This window comes from Gymnodraco acuticeps, unplaced genomic scaffold, assembly GCF_902827175.1.
Source record: "Gymnodraco acuticeps unplaced genomic scaffold, fGymAcu1.1, whole genome shotgun sequence".
Taxonomy (NCBI): domain Eukaryota; kingdom Metazoa; phylum Chordata; class Actinopteri; order Perciformes; family Bathydraconidae; genus Gymnodraco; species Gymnodraco acuticeps.
This window is the reverse complement of record NW_022991520.1, coordinates 14,646-38,619: the sequence shown is the minus strand read 5'-3', so window position 1 is coordinate 38,619 and position 23,974 is coordinate 14,646. Positions and strand designations below refer to the sequence as shown.

Here is a 23,974-nt window from a genome sequence, read left to right as displayed (position 1 = left end):
GAGAATTAAATGTCCGATGTGAGGTTTATGAAGGTTAATTCTTGAGTTGGGTAGGAGTAACCTGACACATTAAGCCTAAAAAGTCATTTCCAGTGTTCAAAAGACACCAAAATCATACTCTGGGTTATTGAATATTGAATTCACAATAATAATATAAATACATAAGGACCATTTTTTTTACGTGTTATGTGTGTATAGAAGGCACCCATTGAAAAATAGTGATCTCTCTGTACGGTCCGTACAGAGAGATCACTATTTTCTATGGAGTGGAATACATCTAAATTGTCCTTTAGAAAAAGGCGTTTCGATTTTGTTTGACCCTACGTAATACCCGTAGTTCCATGCTATCAATGCGGAAGCGACTATGAACGGCTACAGCGCCAACTGGTATTAGTGTTTTTATTGTTAATTTCAGCCATTAATATATAGTCTAAAGTCCGTTTATTAAAAACCGAATTAGGTGGCTTTGTAATACGTTGTTTTACAGTACTTCCATCTTAAAATGGGATGTTATGGCTTTCTACCTTCCCCTATATTTGGGTAAAGTGTGTGGAAAGCGTCATGTTTGCTAGCTAGCATCTTTACAAACAAACCCGTCCCTTTAAGTGTCTGTCAAACAGCAACATGAAAGTTCGCTCGTCCGTGTTTGCCTCGTTCATTTTAATACTTGAAGGGATTGGCGTGGCCCTCTTTCTGCGGGGTTTTTTCCCTGTCCCTCTCAAGTCTTCCATCTCATCCAAGAACAAGCTGTCAGACCTTCCCGTGGAGCCGCTGACAGGTGAGCTCACACACACTCACCTGCGTGTGTGCATGTGTGTTGGTCATCTGTCAAAACTCTTAAACTTCATTTTTTATTACAGGAAGTTCTCCCAACTCCTCCCGCCTCCCACAGCCCCTGTTTAAGAGGGTGGTTATAATGTTAGTGGATGCTCTGCGGGAGGACTTTGTGTTTGGACCCAATGGCCGCATGTACATGCCCTACACCCGACACCTGGTGGAGAGGGGCTCCTCATACAGCTTCGTGGCCAAGGCAAGACCCCCCACCGTCACCATGCCCAGGATCAAGGTAAGGAGTTTGTGGGACACTCGGGCAGTGTTGGAAGAAGTACTCATATCCTTTACTTGAGTAAAAGTGCAAATATCATTGGCGTCACTTTGTTAGAAAAAGTGGTGGGGACACTTTATTCCGATTTTAAAAAACACTACTGCATTAAGCGCCCCCTCAAACAATACATACATATATGTGTACATCCATATGCTTGCAATGCTTTTTTTGACAACTAGTACAGTAACTATGCTACGCTGCTGCAAAGCGGGAGCAACAATTGCTTTACTATTCTCTATTCAGTTATTCATAATATTAAACGTGTAGCAGGTCCAAACTGCACCACTTGGGTTACCAGAAATACACCCAAAAAGTGTGAACACTCCTCCAGATTGCACATTTTCTCTTGTGTAAATAAAGCTTTCTCAAAGTGTACAATGCTTTGTGCATGCTATTTTCAGAACATTTAAACAAATGATCCTAATGCAAAGTGCTGGGGACACAATTGGCCACTTCCAAAAGTGTCCCCAGCATCCCCAGTATAAATGGCGCCTATGGCAAATACTAAAATATTCATTACAATTAAAAGTAAGTAAGTATTATCATTAAAATGTACTCAAAGCGAAAAAAGTAAAAATACTAATTTAGCACAATGAGTGTGGGAGAGAAACTCCATTACCATTTATGGCCAAGAAACATAGATGCATACAAAACTACACAAAACGCTATAATTGTAATTAATTGTTACTACATTACATTACATTACATTGCATTTAGCTGACGCTTTTATCCAAAGCGACTTACAATAAGTACATTCGACCAGGAAGACACAACCTTGAAGAAAACAGAATCATATAAGTACATCAGGTTTCATAGAGCCAAACATTTCAAGTGCTACTCAACTGGCTTTAGATAAGCCAGTCCTTTATTAGTATATAAGTGCTTTGTTAATAGATCTATCGCTCGAGGTGGAGTCGAAAGAGATGAGTTTTCAGTCTGCGCCGGAAGATGTGCAAGCTATCTGCTGTCCTGATGTCAATGGGGAGCTCATTCCACCATCTTGGAGCCAGGACAGCAAACCCACGTGTTTTTGCCGATGGGAACTTGGGTCCCCCTCGCAGCGAGGGCGCAGCGAGTCGTTTGGCTGATGCAGAGCGTAGTGCACGCGCTGGGGTGTACGGTTTAACCATGTCCTGGATGTACGAAGGGCCAGATCCATTCGCAGCATGGTAAGCAAGTACCAGTGTCTTGAAGTGGATTCTAGCAGTTACCGGAAGCCAGTGAAGGGAGCGGAGGAGCGGAGTGGTGTGGGAGAATTTAGGAAGGTTGAAGACCAGACGAGCCGCTGCATTCTGGATGAGCTGCAGAGGTCGGATGGCACATGCAGGTAGACCAGCCAGGAGGGAGTTGCAGTAGTCTAGGCGTGAGATGACGAGAGCCTGGACCAGAACCTGAGTCGCTTTCTGGGTCAGCTGGGGACGTATCTTCCTGATGTTGTAAAGCGTGTATCTGCAGCAACGGGTTGTAGCAGCTATGTTTGCAGTGAAGGACAGGTTGTTATCTAGGGTCACACCCAGATTCCTTGCAGTCTGAGTCGGGGAAACAACTGAGGTGCCGATGTTGATTGTTAGGTCAAGAGTGGGACAATCTTTTCCCGGAAGGAAGAGCAGCTCAGTCTTGTCAAGGTTGAGCTTGAGGTGATGAGCAGACATCCACTGAGAGATGTCAGCTAGACAAGCAGAGATGCGTGCAACGACCTGGGTCTCTGAGCGGGGAAAGGACAGAATTAATTGGGTGTCGTCAGCAGTGTTGTGCTAGTTACTGAAAACCAGTAACTAGTTACCATTACTAGTTACTTCATTTAAAAAGTAACTCAGTTACTTTACTAGTTACTTAAACCCAAAAGTAATGCGTTACTGTGAAAAGTAACGTTTTAGTTAGTTGAAAAAAGGGCTCCCATTAATGCCCTTATAGCCTTCATTTCAGTACCGTTATTGCATTGGAGAATAATACAATCTGTTGATCAACTTGACATGCATTATATGCAATCTGGATTGCATCGATATTAGCTGGCTTTCCATTTTTGTATATTCTTTCTCCAGGTAGTTGGAAAAAGTGTTCCGTCCCATATGCCGTGTGCCGCCCGGACATGGTATCATGCTAACTAGCTCCCTGAAAGCGGGTGACTCCACTGTAGCAATAGCCTGCATGTGTTCTACAACATACCGTGCAATGGCTTTATCGACTTTTCCCTGGCCAGCAGTCCCTTGGTTAAAATCCAGCCGCTGTTGCTTAGGTGGAGGTGGAGTGGCGTCGGCTGAGTCTCTGTGGTCTTGGCTACTAGCTTCGTCCCAGCACGTTGTTTTTGCAGATGTTTTAAAAGATTTGAATTACTGGTTTGGGCAGTAGATAGGATCTTTGACCCGCCAAGACACAACTTACATTTAACTAAAACGTTCTTTTCTTTGTGCTCGACAAAAGTGAAATAGTGAGAATATCTCCAGGTGGAGAAACTAGACTTGAGCTCCGCCGCCGCCATGATAGTCTTGTTAGTAAACAACACAAACACGCCCACAGCCCGTCTCCGCATGTGACACAGGAAGTATCAAAGTACATTTACTCAAGTACTGTACTTAAGTACAGTTCTCATCTCTGTTCGCCTGGCTGTTGACTATATAAAAAAAACTAACGGAGTAACGCACCATGTAGTAACGGTAACTGAGTTACTGAATTTAAAAAGTAATGCGTTAGAGTACTAGTTACTGTCAAAAATAACGGGGTTACAGTAACGCGTTACTTGTAACGCGTTAGTCCCAACACTGGTCGTCAGCGTAGCAGTGGTATGAAAAACAATGCGGGCTAATGACTGATCCGAGTGAGTTTGTGTACAGGGAGAAGAGGAGGGGACCAAGAACAGAGCCCTGAGGGACCCCTGTAGTTAATTGACAAGGGTGGGACTCAGACCTTCTCCAAGTCACCCTGTAGGTACGGTCTTTCAGATATGAGGTGAGGAGGGAAAGTGCAGAGCCTGAAACTCCAAGTTTTTGGAGAGTGCGAAGGAGGATCTGATGATTCACCGTGTCGAATGCAGCAGTACAGTAAATACCACAACTGTCTTGCCAACATAAACATTTACTATACATTATGACACACCTAAATGGTTCAGGTTCTTACACTACGTTTTTAGCCTATTGACGGGTGGCGCAGTGGTCTGTGCGTTTGATCATCAGATCAAGGGGGCGTTGGGGAACTCCAGTTCGAAACCCGCTCCCGCCCCACTGCGTCAGGCCGTTGTGTCCTTGGGCAAGACACTTCACCCGAATTTGCTCCTGTGGGTATTGTCCACAGTAGATGACCATTACATGTATGATCTGTATGTGTAATGTGTATTTGTAAAGCGCTTTGAGAGTCTTTGATAAAGCGCTATAATAAATATAAGGATTATTATTATTATTATTATTGCAAATAAAGTAATCAGGCTGAGTTTGGGAAGAGTGAGCACATTGCAGGTGCATGACGTTATTGAGCTGAAACACTGAGACTGTGGGCAGCCTGGGAAAAAGTCTGCGTTTAGTTGTCAGTGCTGCTGAAAAGATTTTGCTAAGGAGGTGATTTTCTGGGAAAAAGAGCATCTTGGTATTGTCTCTATGGCTGCCGGGCAGCGCGGAGGTGGAGAGGCATCTAACTGAAGTTGTCAGGTGGAGCAGAATATTGTCAGGGCAGAATAAAAGGCAGATTCCATGCTTCAGCAGGGGTTGAGGGGGACAGGGGAGGGGGGGGAGGGACAGAAATGTGCTGACAGCAGCAAGCTGTTTTAAAGATGGAAGAAGATTGGAGGCAATACACATCCTGAAGTTGGACAGATTCCTCCTCAGCGATGTCTGATGAATGTGCTCAGGCAGGTTCAGGTCAGAGAGGGCAGCATGTGTTGGTGGACACTGTCAGAGATAGTGGACAGGATAAGCGCTGAAAACAAGAAGAAAAACTGCAGGAGAAACAGGATTTCAGGAAAAAAACATCAGAGCACTCTCAATAACAACATATTTTCTGAAAGCTGAGCCAACAAAGGATGATACTGTCTTGGTAGCATCTTACTTTGACGTAATAAACATTAGCAACATTTTATTTTATACTGATTAAATACATGTCTACATTTGTAATGGTGTCCAACTAGGGCCTCAACTATGCTTTCCCTGAATCTGCAGAATTAGTTTTAATTTTTGGATAATTGTTTCGTCTATAAAATGTCAGAAACTTTAGAAAAATGCAAATCACAGCTTTTTAAAGCTTTCTTTGCCTGACCGACCTTAGAAAACCCAAACATAATTAGCTCCCTATCTCGTCAGAAAAGCAGGACATGCTCACTTCTGAGAAACACTTCAAATGACAGGAAAACCCTCACAATTAAAAAGTCAGAACCAGGGCCTCCAATAGTTTGGTGTTATTGCCTGTCATGACCTCATCCACTTTATTGATCAAAGTAGTTATACCAAATATTTCTCAATCATCCAACTACTTCTTTCCGTCTGTAAGATGTCAGAAATCAACTGACAATGTAATTTCTAAGAGTCCTAAATCACATGTTTTTTTTTACCAATGACTAAATGCAAAGGATAAACATTTAATCTATAACAAAGAATATTCTTTCTATTGTAATTTGAGAGGAGGAGGAGGAGGAGGAGGAGGAGGAGGAGGAGGAGGAGGAGGAGGGAGGAGGAGGAGGAGGAGGAGGTTAGGAGGAGTGAGGGGGGATTATGAAAAAGGGGGAGGGGGGATTAGTATTATTTCCTGTTAGGTGTAGCTATCTTATTAGGACTTTCGTTAGAGAGGAGGAGGCGGAGGGAAATGATGATGGGATAAAGCTGATTGAGGTGTACTGGCAGGGGAGACAGATGGTGTCCGTCCATAATCCAAGGGTTTAGGGAAGATGATGGAGGAAAAGGGGCCTTGAGGAAAAACAACTCTGGGTGTGAACAATCTCTTAGATTTGTTGACGGTAGATAGTATGAGATGGAAAATCAATAAGTTTTAAAATTGAAAGGTTTCTGATTTAGAAGCACAGGCATGATGGAACCAAAAATGGTGCTTTTACAGCTGTCCAGAAACGTGCACGTTGGATTTGTGATCTTGCTGAGAGCAGAAGGGACCCTCAATCTCTTTTAAGGGGCAGTTATAGTAAATGTAAGGGCATAACAGCCTAATGTATATCTGCTCCTGCTTCATATACTTCCTCATATATTGACAAACCTCTCAAAAATAAAATACTGGATGATTGGTTGTTGGAGGGATTTAATTTTAGGTAATGGATTAGAGCCCTTTGTAATAAAATGCAAAGATATCCACTGATTGTCTTCTTAGGCCAGTTGTTAGTACAAGAAAAGCTCAAAATCATGCAACAAATTCCTTTTCTCTTTTGAAAACGACTGTTCTGTTCATTAGAAGTTGTATCATTCCAATGGTGGAATGTAACAAATGTACTAGAGTATTTCAATTTTAAGCAACAAATACTTCTACTCCACTCCATTGAGGCAAACATATTTAACTGTTTCCTCTACCTGTATTTAACACTTATAGTTAAGAGCTATTTTGTACACATAAAAACAAATCAAATGCTTATATCATATGCTGTTATTACATTAAATACCCAGTATTTTATTAAGGTAACTAAAATTGGCTCAGCTTTGACAAAACAGAATAATGTTTTCCGTATTAGTATGAATTTTACTTTTGATTACGCTGTCTTTATATTACTTCTGTAATTATACTTAAATACAATTTTTATTTTAAGACTTTTACTGGAGAATTTTAAGACCTCAATATTTCTACATTTACTTAAGGAAAGGATCTTTAAGTAACAGTTCTGAGTACTTCTCTTGCCACTGTGTTATTCCCTATCACAAGTATAACATTTTCCATCACAGCATTAAGATGTAGTGACACACCAGTAGGTGGCAGTGCACACCATCTGCCACTCTCTGCCCACTATCACTGCATTGCACCCAATTAACTGCTACCTATGACACAGCCAACTAACCTAAATCATTATCCCACGGCCATCCATTCACACACACACGTTAAAACTCCCTCCACTGTCTCATAATAAAGTTACAAGCATCATGCACACATACTGTACCGGTCAGCTGATTTTGCTACTAATACGTTTATTTTACTGAAGTCACCATAGAGCTTTTTCATCATTACTCTCACTTCCTTTGGCAAATATATAAGCCCACGTTGAAGAAAAAAAGTAACTAACAAAAAAGAGAGAAAAACCATTAGGCAGATATCTAAAACAGAATGAAATAAAACTACTTTACAGCACAGAAAACATCTAATTCATTGATATAATTAACATGGCAATGGTAGGGAATTCCATTGAGGACACACACTTTTCGTATCTGGTTTCTTGTTAATGGGCTATTTTTCATTAAAGGCCAGGCAGCAAACAGTTGTTATGCCAGAAACTCGGAAACCCTGTGGTTTTTGAATGGTTCCAATTTCCTTGCTCTTTCTAACCGCGGCAGGAAGTGGGGTTTCTTCCCCCTGTCCTGTATTCACACGGGGGACAGTCGAGCCAAACTGGCACAGCAGTCAGTGGACATTACAGAGTTGGTGGATTTGGACAATGAACTCATTTATCATAACAGCAGCAGCAATGTGGCTGTTTGGAGAGCTAGTATCTGCCCGGGTGGTAAACAAACAGAAGACCAAGTTCATGAATGGTAAAGTGTAAATGGTGGCGACTGTGGAGCTGGGCCTTAATGAAAGTCTACCAATCAGAGGGTCAGCGGTTTGATTCCCAGCCCTACCTGTCTACCTGTTGAAGTCTCCTTGGGCAAGATACTTAACACTAAATTGCTATAGTGGGCAATGTCTTCGCTATTGAAGTGTTTGTAAGCTAAATAAAATTAATGTAATATTACTCGCATAACTTTTATTTGATAATAAGACTGGAGAAGAAGACCTCAAAAAGATTAGTTGACTTATCAAATAGTAAATTGACAGAAATCTATTTTCAAGTAGAATTGTCAGGATTGTTTTATGTCATATTGAAGTCAAAGTCTTTGGGACAAAACACTTTTGGACTTTTGAAAAACTTTTGGATGAACATTTCTCACCGTATAGACTAAACAATTAATATGGAAAATATATAAACACAAATGAAACAGCACTCAAACACAAATTGGCTTTGCGATAAGGATGAACCTTTCTCCCTCAATAATGGAAATAATACTTTAAGGATATTTTTAATGCATTTAAGCTTTCAGAAGTAAGTGAAAGAAAACCAAAATATATGTTTTGCCAGTGGAAATCACAGCATCTTCCATCTGTGTTTTGGCACCTTTTAAACATTTTCATATCTGTGCTAGAGAGTGTCAATAAACCCTACTGATATCGTATTTGACATTCAAGCAGAGGTACATCGCGAGCCTAGACCCATACTGTGAGCCAGGAGTTAGTATGTTGATGAGTCACTGATTCCTTCAGGCAGATTCACAATGGTTTTTTTTGGCATCTGGAGAAATGGAATGCCTTTTTTTTTAAAACTGTGAACTTTTGAATCGAGCTGATTGTTATCCTTGCAGAAGACACAGCTCCACCAATATGCCTCCCCCTGTGTTTATTACTGCATAACAGCAACATGTTCTACCAGTTTTGCTACAAAGTGCCGAAGCGCTGGTTTCACCGGACAGACTATCTCTATTATTGGCGATGGACCTCACACTGAGAGTGAACCGGCAGAAAGAGGAGAAGGCTTTTGAAGCGGGACCATCCATCTCTCCCTGAAACAAGCATCTGCACTGGCAGGAGCGAAAAACAATCACACGGAAGGAAGTGGTAAATAATTGAGCTCAGGAACAAAGCTTTGGAGATGAGGCTTCAAATTTCAGCTCTAGTTGCTGAGAGGCTTCTCTCTCTGGCGTAAAGTATGTTTATGAGTTTTAATTTCTAAGTAGGAGACAGAAACCTTTCAACGTGACGGAGAATAACTTTTCTACCGTAAATCAAGACGCAAATTGATGCAGCGTTATTGTCGTTGGTATATTGAAATGTGATCGCAAATAAAAACCTTTACTTTATTGCTGTCCCCCTTGCACCTTTAAAGTATCCTCATAGTAGCTGTGGTTAGAGTCCCACAGTAACCCTACAGCTACAAAGTGTTTTGGAAGCAAACATTCAATATATATATATAAAAACTGATGAGAGGAATAAAATACCCAGATGTGATCTTTAAAACAGGGGGATCTAAGGACAAATGCATCGCCAATAAAATAGATACAACTCTGTTTAAATGTATAAGATTACTTTCCCAGCTCCCTTGGCAGTTTCCTGTAAAACTTGGACCCTTTTACAATAAAGGCCGGTCACCTCTGATTTTCTCCTGGAGTCTTGAGGGTCCCACGAGATCTCGGGCTGTGCTCCAACTCGAAGGCGGTTTGAATAACAGCGTTTTCTGCCAGTATCTGCATACTCACGTCTGCTTCAATGCATAAAGACGAGGCCTTTGTACTCCGCCCTCGACGATGCACCAAGCTCTATCCTGACTTCCAAAACTGGCTTTGTTTCCTTGTCAGTCAAATGGGGGCCAGTGTTGTTTTATTTCACATTCCATGATGAAATCAGTCGAAACTGTACTTCCTAAATATCATCAATCTACCTGATTCAGCTTTCCATTTGTGGCAGCAAAATTGGTTTGAGGATGTGGGACGTAGTTTGCTTTTTCAATGTTAGATTGACATAGTGACCAAGCAGATTAAATGGGATTTGTTTTGTTTTTGAAGATCATAAAAAAACATATTTTTAATGAACACTGCACTCCATTTCAAGCCTTAATTAGCTGGATTAATATGATGAAACTGCAAGGTTGTGTAACACCATTAAAAGATAATTATTGTTCATAGTACAATGACAGAAACATATCCCTCCCCAGGCTCTCACCACTGGCACTATTCCAGGCTTCATTGATGTGGTAATGAACCTGAATTCTCCGGCACTGCTGGAAGACAACCTCATCTGGCAAGCCAAAGCAGCAGGGAAGAGGATGGTCTTCTACGGGGATGACACCTGGGTGCGCCTCTTCCCCAAACACTTCATGGAGCACGATGGCACCACCTCCTTCTTCGTATCCGACTACACAGAGGTATGTGTCAGCCCATCAGTCTTGGTAAATGTTGTGGTTCTATGCTTGTGTGATCAAAGGACCGTGAAAGCAAGTGATGGCAATTATGAACCAGGAATTTTGAAAATGGTGAGAAATCGTTAAACCAAACTAAATGCAAGAGACTACATTTATGCTCAAGTTCTCATAGAAAAGTGTATTTTTTAACAATATCATAAACATAGCAAGTGGCTGTAGTTCCCACGATGTCCTCCATTGGTTTGTACTACTGATCTGAAGCCTTGATTTTGTCAATTTTGCCATCACCATCTTGGTTTTTTGGATCCAGAAGTGTTTGGAGAATAGTGTGGAGCGCAACAGAAGCGATACTGTGAGCATTACAAAAGCTTAAAGTTACCCACTAAAACCAGTAGTAGTTAAGTTATTAAGATGCATTCCGAATTCATGTTAACTGTGGCATTAATTTAAATGCTAAAAACAGGCTTGTTTGTTTAAGTTACATACTTATCTGAACTAATTTGCAGCCAACTCCTTAAAGTGTTTTAGAACAAGAAGCAAAGCTAAGCAAAACAGGAATGGTGAGTGCATACACAGAAACCTGCTAACATAAAAATAAAGTACATTTACAAATTCATAAAATACTGTAGCACAGACTTCTAAATTGGTCTGTTATAACAACTAACCACAATAAAAGCCATACTCTTTGTCCAATATTTGAATGTTCAGCGACCTAAATTAGCGGAGCTAAGATCTAGCTAACAGCTATGCCACCTGTGACTGCAACTTCCTGTCACTCAATGCGACCTCAAAGCCCTTAATTATGCACGGGTGTGTTATCTAAAAATGTAAACAACTTCAAATTGAGCAAGCAGCAATTGGCCATTAGAGGAACTGCAGTTTCAACTTCAATTTACAACACCAAAGATTTGCTGCTTGGTTGTAACCCAGTACGAAGAAGACTGTAAATAATGTATTAATCAGAGGTGGAAAAAGTAGATCTTGTACTTGAGTAAAAGAAGAAGTACCAAAGTGTAGGAATACTGTTAAAAGTAAAAGTCCTGCATTTAAAATGTGACTGAAGTAAAAGTACTATTTGTTGTATTAGCAACAAAAATATACTTAAAGTACCAAAAGTGAAAGTACTCATTATGCAGATTGGTCCATTTCAGAATATATGATATGTTTTATAATGATTGATCATGAAAGTGTTCTCAAAGCTGGTAAAGGTGCAGCTAGTTTGAATGACTTTGTATACTGCAGGGTAGCTTGTGGATTTACTCCAGGTGGAACTAAAGTCAGATTTAAGAGTTGATTAGATTTCACATCATTCATCCAGATCTGTGAAGTAACTAAAGGGATTAAATACATTTAGTGGAGTTAAAGTACAGTATTTACCTCTGAAATGTAGTGGAGTACAACGTAGCATAAAATGGAGATATTCAAGTAAAATTGTACAGTACTTGAGTAAATGGACGTAGTTACTTTCAGTGTTGGGACTAACGCGTTACAATGTAACGCGTTACTGTAGCGCGTTAGAGTAACTAGTACTCTAACGCATTACTACATGGTGCGTTACTCCGTTACTGCGTTAGTTTTTTTATATAGTCAACAGCCAGGCGAACAGAGATGAGAACTGTACTTAAGTACAGTACTTGAGTAAATGTACTTAGATACTTCCTGTGTCACATGCGGAGACGCGCTGTGGGCGTGTTTGTGTTGTTTACTAACAAGACTATCATGGCGGCGGCGGAGCTCAAGTCTAGTTTCTCCACCTGGAGATATTCTCACTATTTCACTTTTGTCGAGCACAAAGAAAAGAACGTTTTAGTTCAATGTAAGTTGTGTCTTGGCGGGTCAAAGATCCTATCTACTGCCCAAAACAGTAATTCAAATCTCTTAAAACATCTGCAAAAACAACATGCTGGGACGAAGCTAGTAACTAAGACCGGCACAGACCCAGACTCATCCAACGCCACTCCACCTCCACCTAAGCAACAGCGGCTGGATTTTAACCAAGGGACTGCTAGCCAGGGAAAAGTCGATAAAGCCATTGCACGGTATGTTGTAGAACACATGCAGGCTATTGCTACAGTGGAGTCACCCGCTTTCAGGGAGCTAGTTAGCATGATAGCATGTCCGGACGGCACACGGCATATGGGACGGAAAACTTTTTCCAACTACCTGGAGAAAGAATATACAAAAATGGAAAGCCAGCTAATATCGATGCAATCCAGATTGCATATAATGCATGTCAAGTTGATCAACAGATTGTATTATTCTCTAATGCAATAACGGTACTGAAATGAAGGCTATAAGGGCATTAAAGGGAGCCCCTTTTCTAAGTAACTAAAAACGTTACTTTTCACAGTAACGCATTACTTTTTGGTGTGAGTAATCAGTAAAGTAACTGAGTTACTTTTGAAATGAAGTAACTAGTAATGGTAACTAGTTACTGGTTTTCAGTAACTAGCACAACACTGGTTACTTTACATCACTGGTATTAATTAATAATTAAGCAGTGGTTTATGAATTATGAGGAACATGCTTTGTGTATCTAGAAAGTACTCAGTCACAGCATTACCTACAAAAGTTATCTCCATGAAAGAGATGAAGCCAAATGAGCAACCAGGGAGGCTCAGAGATGAGTTCACATAAAAAGATGCTTATCAATTCACAAATGTGTTGTAATATTTGCCTGATGATAATCAGATAATTATCAGACTCTATCGCAGCTTGAGTAAAGCTCCCCTCAGCTTAACTTTTGTTTGCTCTAGGGGGCGATTTTGAATAATTCCAACATTAATTGGTTTTCAGTTGAAATCCTCTCGATCAGTAAATGTCTATCTTTCATCACGTCTCCATGTAGGTTGACAACAATGTGACCCGTCACTTGGATAGCACCCTGAAGAGAGACGATTGGGACATTCTGATCCTGCACTATCTGGGCCTGGACCACATCGGCCACATCAGCGGACCCCACAGCTCGCTCATCCAACCCAAACTGATGGAGATGGACGACATCCTGAAGAAGATTCACAGTGCCCTCATTTCAAAGGTAATTTCTTGTTGTCCTAAACCAGGGGTAGCCAACATGTGAGTCGCCCGCGGGACATGTTCTAAAAATAGCTCGCCAAGCAAATCCAAAATGTAAAAAATACACAAAACAAAAAAGGAAATGTAATTTAAAATAATCTACCCTATGCATGAACGAAACCTCAATCAGCTAATTTATTTTATCTGATTTATACCTTATTTACTATAAATAATAATACTCATAATAATAGCAGACATTTTTTAACAATGACCACAATATAATTATTTTAATAAACCAAATATGAACAATTGAGGAAAATGAGGAAGAACTGATGATTCAAATGTTGTAGTAATGTAGTTTTTGCATAAATTACTATTGCAACAAATGAGTTCATTTTCTTCATGATTAGTCGATTTTTTTGGACGAATGCTCTTGGGCCAGTGGTTACAATGGTGGGGCCAGTGGTAATAAAAGTCCACCGGCCCGGAGGGTGCACCGACAGAGCGGTCAGCTCGGACACTCTTGGCCGAAGTCAAGGCAAGCAGCAAAGCTGTTTTCAATGACAGTGCCTTCAGGGAGGAGAGCTCCAGAGGCTCAAATGGTTCTGTGACCAGAGCCTCGAGCACCAACGGCAGATCCCATTGCGGGGTGGAGGCATGCACCACTGGACGCTGTCTCCTGACCCCCTGCAAAAATAAGCGGTTGACTGAAGGCTGACCTGCCGCCAAATCCCTCATGGCAGGACGAGATGGCTGCTGCATACACCTTAATTGTGGAATGAGCAAGCCCCCTGTCCACCAGTATCTGTAAGTAGGACAGAATAGGGCCCAGTGTACAGGATAGGGGCTCTAGACTCCTTTCTTCACACCACCGCTGGAATCCCAACCACTTCGGCCTGTAACAGGCTGTGGTGGATCCTGCTCTTGCTGCCTGGATAGTCTGAATAACTTCGTTAGACAGTCCCCCCTGTCTCAGCTAGGGCTGAACGATTAATCGATTTTAAATCGGAATCGCGATTTGAAATGATGCGATTATCAAATCGCAAAGCCTTTTACAATTTTTTTTTTACAATTTTTTTTTTTTTTCTTCTTGTGTGTCAGTCATCCACACCAATCAGAAGTGCTGTGCTCCACATGTACCAGCCATTGTTAATCAATCAGAAGTGGCCCATGATAGAAGGTGATAGACAGATTGATCCAATCACCTGCCAAGTATTTTTGAAAGTGCCTGCCCTTTCCAAATGGCTTCCAATGGAGCTTTCCTAGATGGCTTGGTGAAACAAAGCATCTGTGTCAGGTTAGTAATGCTCCATCACATGTTTCTATCACAGGGTGAATCTTAAACTGAAGCTTGACTTTAAAGCAACCCAACGGAAGTTTCATGTAAGTTTAGTTATTTCACTCGTAGCTCCGGGCTGCGGGGGTGCTAGAGATGGGAGTACGTTGATACGACCTTCCTAGCCGGAGTTATGGCCGCATTTTACAATAAACTTCCATTGGGTCGCTTAAAAACAAATATCGCAAATCGCAATCGCAATATTTGTCAGAAAAATTGCAATTCGATTTTTTTCCCAAAATCGTGCAGCCCTAGTCTCAGCCTGTCCCTCTTAGGAGCCTGGAGAGGTTGGCCCAGAGTGGGTAACGCCGGTTGGCGAACAGGTCCACCTCCGCTTTCCCGAACTGGGCCCAGATCTGCTTCACCACCTCCGGGTTGTGAAGTAAAAACTTCTTTGCAGCAATGTTGAGCGCATCATCAAATGAGGGAAACTGGATTCGCCTGTCAATACACTGATATTTATTGAGAGACAGACAATTACATACGGCCGGGAGATCATCCTAGTTTCACACTGTCCTTGTGCTCCACCAAGGTAATCTCTGAACCAAAAGACACAAAACATCTAACCAACACGAGGAGAGGCGGGCTCCCAGAAAGCCCGCGTATAATCAATAGCCGATGCGAGACAATGGTCTGCTTGTCTCAAAGAGATGCTGCCAGGTCAACCCCCCACGGACATAGGAGAAGCGTTTGACCTGTGACCTCAACTCACAGAGGAGTCTCTGACTGACTACAAACAGATGTTTGCAGTATCACAGATTCTATAAAACAATAAGAAACTCTATAAAAAGATCAGATGAAAATATTCTCTTACAGATTCACTCTTTTTATCAATCTATTGATAACCAATTAACATTAGTCTAAGAATATTTCAGTCAATACTTAAAATCAATAGGCGTCCTCAGAGTTGGGTGGGCTCAGATACATTCATTACATTAAAAAATAGAACAAGATTGAAAACATTTCAATCACCCTGATTGAACACAGTCAATCATAATAAAAATCATCTCTCTTCAGTGCTTGGCATCTTTTGTCAAAAGGCACAATAATAAACACATGAAATACAACAATATTATAGCAAAATATATGTTTAAAAAATAAGATCTTTTATCATTTATCACTCAGTTAATCTCATTCATCAAACACAAATTCTAAATCATCTTACATCTCAAAGATTTACTTTAAGGCAATTACTTATTAAAACACAATTAGAATTTAGGATTTATAATAAATCCAATTGAGGTATAAATCAGAATCATGAGAGATCCAGCTAAGGTTCCGAGTTAAGGTATACATTCATAGTGATGAATCGATCAATCTGTAATCTGTAAAGTTACAGTGTCCTCAATCTTTAACATTACTTTACGTTTACTTCATTACGCTTTATTCAAGAGTAAGGCATGATAACATAATTACATTACTTCAACTATCAATCATTATGTCATTTCAAAATCTGAAGGGAAAACTAAACAATTCTCAAAATGTTTAACAATCTGAAGAATCAAACATTTTATTGTATAACAACCTGAAAAGGAAAAAATCAAAACATCTGTTCTTTATTCAGAGCATCAACTGTAATCAATATCAAAACATCTGTTCTTACCTGGTAATGATTAAGGATAGTAACATTGTCTGTTATAATATTAGAAATATCTTATTGTTCAATACCTTATAAATCTGAAAATATCAATTAATTAATTAGTTTAGTGTGAAAGTGTAATCTGATAAAATATATTTATCACCACTATTTAACACATATCTGTTCATTGGGAATACAAAAACAATCATTAATTGTACATCTGTAATCATCTGGTCATTCAATTCAAATGTTATCTTTGTACGAGAGCTAGAAGACATGTTTTCATCCTCTCTTTATGACACAGAATGTCTGGTGTGTAAAGGCATCCTGATACTGTAGATTAGCACTGAGGTGCTGATTGGCTCAAAACTCTTCTTCATCAGAGCGCCATAACTCAATTATCTGTAGATTAGCACTGAGGTGCTGATTGGCTCAAAACTCTTCTTCATCAGAGCGCCATATCTCAATCCCCCCCAATTGCTCTGCTTTTGTGGCTCAATTCAGTGAGCACTTTATGATCTCCCAGTGAAACAGAGGCTCATCTGCCTGCATTCCTTCTGCTATCTGCTTGAGAGCAGTGCACCTGCCTATTCCAAGTGGCACATCCAGATGCCCCCCCCTGTGATGGGAGAGGTTATGAAAACATCTGCTCCTCCAATGAAACATGGAAACCTTGTATGAAGCCTCTGAAGCCATCGCTCGTCCTGCGAGCGAAAATGAAGAAGCATCCCATCTCATCAGAAAGTTGAAGATTAGAATCCTCTCATCTCGAACGACCTCCTTGCCCGTGGATAAGTTGCTCTCTGCAGCCGCAGAGTGTGATCCTCTCTCTCTGACCCTTGGCCTTCAGAGCTCTCCTAGTTATTGGGTTAACACTTGATAGGGATGTTTTCCTGAGTGCAGACAACTCAAGGTAATGGATTAGCACATTATCATTCAATTACAAAAATAGGATAGGCCCCCTCAGAATGATTTGGGAGCCTTCCTGAGACATGCACATTATAAATGTAAGGTTTGTGTTAGTCATTTAACATGCAAGAATCATATACTCATCAGTCCAAAGCAGATAAATGTTATTTTAAGTTAAATGTGAGCTAGTCCCTGTGGAATAACCCTTTCTCAATGATTATAAATGTTATATTAATTCACCATTTACCGTTTGATCAAGGATTAGTTTATCAGAAGTACATTTCCTCTTCCATAAAACATAGGTTTGAGAAATGAATGTTCCAATATGAAGTCAATTGCTCAATTTCTCAATATAATTTGACTCTTCCCTCCCTTTTCTTACATATTGTCACATATGAAATAATAACTTAGGAGTCTATTTAAGCATGGTATTGTCTATATAAGCTATTAATCGAGAAAACTCAGTCAGTATGCAACTCGCAAATATCTCTCCTCCTTCCTATCCCTCTTTACTCACTTCCCCATCACTTTCTATTGTCTCTTTCTCATCCCTCTTTACTCACTTTCCCATCTCTTTCTCTCTTATTTCTGTTAGATATGAAGGAAAAAACATACAAGTCCATGTAAGCATCTGAGTTACCACCGTTACCAAACGGTGTGCCGCGGCACACTGGTGTGCCGTGAGGCAAGTCCGGGTGTGCCGTGGGATTTTGTGACAACCATACATTATTTTTTCAATATACAACTACACAAAAATAATCAATTATTTTTCAATTTACTATATCAGTACTTTGTAGGTTTATGTACGTAATCTGCGCGACTTGCGCGTCCACATCTCCACGTGCAGTGCTGCATAAACATGGCTGAGTCAGCGATAACTATCGAGGGGTGGAGGTATGCCCATTATTTTTATATCACGCAGTCTATTCTTCTTCTCTGTCTTCCGGTTGTTGCCTGTATTAAATGACAAATACACACTACCGCCATGGATTTGATATGAACGAGGCGGCAGTTAGCAGCTAGCGGCTAGCTAGTAATGATCTAGTGATATCGGTAATATTAACTCCATTTAATACAACATTTACGGTACAAGATTCAATCATACAGCCCATGTAGTATGACAATGAATTACAGCAAACATGTGCAATATATCCATTATTACAGCTCCGTGGGATGGCAGTAAGACGATATGGATCCGTTCCCATTGTGCATCCATGGGTAAAGATAAACGCAACTCACATTGGTTCCTCATACAGCATCTCTGTAAACTACGTGTATTCACTGAATTTCACTCTCTGCCTTTAACGCTCGTTGTAGCTCCAAAAGCTCCAGCCAGAGCCTGGCTCCAGCACCCTCCCTGTGAGCACAGTGTGCTCTGATTGGTCGGGACACGTAACGTGAACGTGCCGGGCTGCGCGGTCCCGTGGATTAGATGCGCGTTCATAATGCAGAGGGAAATAACTCTCAGAATAACGTTATTAGCACATTTTTACAACTTGAGGAACGAATGTTTTTTAATAAGGGCTATACAAGTGTTCATACTGGGTAGTTTATTTAGTTAAAAAATTATCCAACGAGTTACAGACCACTCTTTCCCCATGTAAGTCAATGGGAAAAGTGTTTCCGGGCCTGGCAACCAAACCAGAAGTGTAGTACCGCCGTTTGGCCAGCACGAATATTTTCATCTGAGTCCGGCGCACTACCTGGGGGCTTGACTACCGCCGCCTGCTGGTAAGGAAAGTTATTGCCACTCACGCATGCGCAGTTTGTACGTGCTCGGCGAGGAAAGTAACGAGTAAAGTACCGAGTTACTTTATGTAGATAGTAACGAAGTAGTGTAATATATTACATTTTTTTAAAGTAATACATTTATAATTTGTAGTTCCGGACCATGGACAATGCAGCTTCCTTGCATTGACAGTTGTCTGTGCTGAATTTCTGCTGAGTTTCCTTTGCCTCATTTTCTATTTTGTGACCTGTCTGGTGTAAATGAGTATGTTGCTGCTTTGATGAAGCCTAATTTGATAAAGTTTCAAATTAATTTCGGAAATATTTCGTAATATAGTTGTCTTTGTCACATTTTATTTGGCATTAGTAAATAATTATGCACATTTACAGATACTTTACATAATATGAGTGATAACACGTGTTATAAGGGCTATCTTTTCACAATAGGTGTGCCTTGAGATTTTTATTTTTTGTCCTTTGGTGTGCCTTGGGCACAACAAAGTTTGGGAACCACTGGCATAAATGATAGTGGGCGTCTGAGGGTGTCATTACTGAGAAATGTCAAAGAAATTCAAAACCTTACATTTTAAAACAGGTTTGCATTCCTCCACTTAAGGTGACGTTATCATTGGAAACAATAAAAACAAACTATTTTGATGTAGAATTTATAAATTGAATCGTTAGAGCAGAACAAAATGATTGTATTGTAGCCTGAGTTCCGTGCAGCCCTAGTTTCAACAGGTGTAAACATGGTCCATATAATGTGAATACATGCAGAAGTAGACAGTAAGAGGCCCCTGACATCAGGTCTATTTGTTAAAATAGTAGGGGCTCTTCACTCTGCATAGCAGTATGAATAGCCTTAAAAAAACAAACAACCCACTCCGTGGTAACGGGAGTCATATTTCTGACCCATATGCCCTAAGTGAAGCCGTTAGTCTCATCTAACTGACCCAAGGGTTGGTGCTGGTGTGACAGTTCCAAGTGTTCAGAGCAGACTTCCAGCTTCCAGTTCATGGCTCGGTGGGGGGGAGCAGACCCACGTGAGACAGTGTCAATGGCTGTATTGTTCAGTGTGAGGAGCGTCATTCTCTCTGGGAGCAGGAAATGGTGTCCATTCTCGGACCAAACCATTAATGTCATGTAGAGCAGCCATAGCATCTCTGTGACTGCACTCAGCCGGACTGTAGCAGGGTAGAACTGGGTGACTCTTAGTGAAGCTGTCCAACGCCATTAGACAAAATGGAACCACGTGCTAACAAAAAGGACACAGGGTCATCAATGTCTCTCTTTACCATTGGCCTAATCATAAACAAATTAGTGGGAAAAATGTGGAACACTAATCCATCATGTGGAATGTTGAGTTAATTTAAATAATTACTTATGGGTTGAAATCAAATTAACATTAACATTAGAACCAAAGTCAGTTAACAAATTGGACTTGCACAGATCAGTAATCAATACACCATTTTTCCAGCTCCGTGATGAAAACGATAACAGGCAGGGATGCAAACTTGTCATCAATAAAATATAATTGGGGTATGGACAGGGTTGCTAACTTTGGGTACCTGGCTGGAGTGAGATTTTGATATCATGGGTTTAATTACACACATGCGCACGAAGCGACTGCTATCGTGTCCGTAGCGGGACCTTAGCATATATTTAGGATATATATATATAATATATATATACAAATACACAATATTGGACACAGACTATAAAGGGCACACAGTTTCATTAAATAATGAAAGTCAAACACATGTTTGTTTCCACTGTTTTATTGTGTGCCTGTCGCGATAAGCAACTTATTGACTTATCGGCTCCCGAGTATTTGCGATATTTGCGTTGGGTAATCTATGGTAGGGCTAACCCATACAGTGGTGGGGCTCAAATCAGTATTTGAAATGTAATTACATACACGCTATATCGCCCCCTTGTCAGTGAAACGCCACGCGTGAGGTTTAGATTATTTCCCTGTCTCAATCCTAATTGAACTGTATGAAATTAAAATAAAATAAAAACATTTGTCTTGTAGTAAATAAAAAAGGCGACCTGGAGCCAATCCTGCCATTTCCTCACAAGTGAAAGAGTTGACATGCTGAAAACCCAACCCCCGCAGGGGGTCTGGGGGGATTCTCCCCCAGGAGCTTTTTGAAATACTAACATAAAATACACATTCTCTCTTTTAGAGGAAAAAATAAATCCATCTATAACTACGCGACATATTTAAATGAAGCTGAAACTGCTGCTCCTCCCATAGGGAAGAGGCTGTGTGAATTACTTCGAATTACTTTGAAATTACCCCATTGTTCTTTGTGTCAAAATGGAAGGTTTCTGGCTAACGTTAGCTTAGGTACTCAGATCTTGTTCTTGAGTACAAGTAGAAGTACCAGAGTGTAGGAATACTAAGTTACAGTAAAAGTACTGCATTCAAAATGTTACTCAAGTAAAAGTAGAAAAGTATTGTCATCAAAATATAGTGAAAATAGCGACAGTAAAAGTAGTCGTTGTGCAGATTGGTTTATTCCAGAATACTATATATGATATGTTTTATAATGATTGATCATGAAAGTGTTCTCAAAGCTGGTAAAGGAGAAGCTAGTTTGAATGACTTTGTATACTGCATACGGTAGCTGGTGGATTCACTCCAGGTGGAACTAAAGTCTGATTAAACACTTGATTAGATTTCACATCATTCATCCACATCTGAAAGTAACTAAAGGTATTAAATACATGTAGTGGAGTAAAAGTACACCATTTACCACTGAACTGTAGTGGAGTAGAAAAATAAAGCAGCAAAACATTTTAGATACTCAAATAAAGTACCAGTATCTCAAAATTGTGCCCAAGTATATACATTTTGAAAATGCTCAACAGTACTGGCAAAATTATAAACTGACTGCTGCAATTAGATGTTCCTCTTTGTGCTGTGGTCATAAAACCCCCAATGGGTCGCGCCATGGTCTGCTTCAGATTATCTTCTCCTTCCAGAGGTCACGCCTGTCTCTGACCCCGTGTCTTGCGTTTTATTTTATTTTCTTCTTCTGCAGCACCAAGCAGAGTATAGAAAAGGATGTTGAACTATATTTAAAACTGTAATTGAACTTCAACTCATATCCATTATCTGATTCCAGTGGCCAGTTGGAAACAGATAATGACAAAGTTTTCATTTTGCATCAATCGTGCAAAAAAGGTTCAATCACCATTGTGTCTAAGTCTTGTCTTATCTGCTTTGTTTCGGAATGTGTTCAATACATTAGGTTATTTTATTTTCATTATTACCATACAATACATAGATTAAGAATAAATGAAACAAATAATACAACATTGACCTATTTGAGCAGACAGATGACCCGCAGTTATGCCTCTGAGGTTCCCGGGTGTAAAACAGAGGCTTTTTTGCTATTTATTTTCCTTTTGCGGAAATTTAGATTCATTTTACCTTGGCTGTGGACTGATTCATTTATTAGTTGTTACAAAAACATGCACAAGACGGCAGGTATACAAACAAACACGAAACAATTATACAAACAAACATGAACCCGCAACAAATATCAGGTGACAGCTAAACTCATCCAGTTTAATTTTAATCCGAATTAGGGAAACTTCAGCGGGGGTAGGGAAATATCAGTACTTATTTTTACTTATTGTTTTTTTTAAATTATTTTAATTTTTAATTGTTTTTTTTTAAACAAAATCCAATTCAATAATCCGTAAGTTTATTAAACACAGTGTGAATCTAATATTCTGCCACCACCCTTCCCATTTAATAGCTCAATTTAGTTCTTGAGCTTATGGTGTGATTAACAGAAAATACAAGTCTGTGTTGTTAAACATTAATTCAGTTGATGAGCAATAAACTACCTTATTCTCAATCAAAACCACTATGCAAATGTAGTGGTAAAACTGCTCAACCGACCGAGAGCAGAGATATTAATTAATTAAATTAATTCTAAGAACGGAATCTGCTGAAGAGTAATAACCACATTATTCTCAATCAACAACCACTATGCTAATTTAGTGGTGCTCTGCCCTCCCCGATCCGGAGAGCAGAGACTTTTAATGAATTCAGTACCCTTTATTTTAACAACAGCCAAATTCAACAACCCCTCAGTTTATGAAACACAGCGTGACGTAATATTTCGTATCACGTTTCCCGTTAATAAGAGTTCTGTTTAGTTCCAAAACTCATAATGGTGCGATTTAAGAAGATACGACACTGTGCTTTGTTTATCCCCGTGTGTGCTGCTCCCCACAGGGGGGGGGGGGGGGAGGGGAATTACCCACACCCTGCACCCGCAGCAGCAACAGGAAAATTTCGAGGCGAGTTGATTTAACTAGTTAAACCGTTGAAATCTCCAGAATTCGGCGATTCGTTTCAGTACAAATCTTTACATTGCTTTTAAACCGAAGTTCCACATTACTGATGCCCTCTTTAAGGTCTCTCCGAATATTTGCCGTGCACACACACAGAGGAAACCAAAAATATTGCATCTATCTGTTCCACAGGTAATTTTATACCGTCAATCACAGAGTCTGGCGAGGCAATGTCAAAATATAGATTTGAAATTACACTCACCAGCTCGACGATTTGTTGGTAACCGTTCGCGACGCCAATTGTGAAGTTAAAACTTCTTTGCAGCAATGTTGAGCCAATCATGAAATGAGTGAAACTGGATTCGCCTGTCAATACACTGATATTTATTGAGAGCCAGACAATTACATACGGCCGGGAGATCATCCTAGTTTCACACTGTCCTTGTGCTCCACCAAGGTAATCTCTGAACCAAAAGACACAAAACATCTAACCAACACGAGGAGAGGCGGGCTCCCAGAAAGCCCGCGTATAATCAATAGCCGATGCGAGACAATGGTCTGCTTGTCTCAAAGAGATGCTGCCAGGTCAACCCCCCACGGACATAGGAGAAGCGTTTGACCTGTGACCTCAACCCACAGAGGAGTCTCTGACTGACTACAAGCAGATGTTTGCAGTATCACAGATTCTATAAAACAATAAGAAACTCTATAAACAGATCAGATGAAAATATTCTCTTACACGGGTGAAGCATCCACTCGTCTGGCAGGGGCCCGCCTGTCGACATGAGGTCGGCCCCCCTGTTCTCCCGCCCCGGGATGTGGAGGGCCTTCAGAGACAACACATTCTCTGAACTCCACAATCACAGGTTCTCCGCCGTGCTCAACAAGGCGGCGGAGCGTCTCCGT

General features: G+C 40.4%; 1 protein-coding gene across 1 annotated transcript in view; it reads left to right on the top strand.

Annotated features, from left to right (window-relative positions):
• Positions 1–346: 346 nt before the first annotated feature.
• LOC117533374 (GPI ethanolamine phosphate transferase 2-like) overlaps positions 347–23,974 on the top strand; it is a gene marked incomplete at its 3' end in the record, with an annotated part of 35,164 nt that continues 11,536 nt past the window's right edge. Inside the window, exons 1-4 of the mRNA XM_034197070.1 lie at positions 347–778; positions 861–1,066; positions 9,978–10,187; positions 13,033–13,221. Coding sequence (XP_034052961.1) covers positions 625–778; positions 861–1,066; positions 9,978–10,187; positions 13,033–13,221 — 759 coding nt within the window. The remainder of the gene's footprint in view (positions 779–860; positions 1,067–9,977; positions 10,188–13,032; positions 13,222–23,974) is intronic.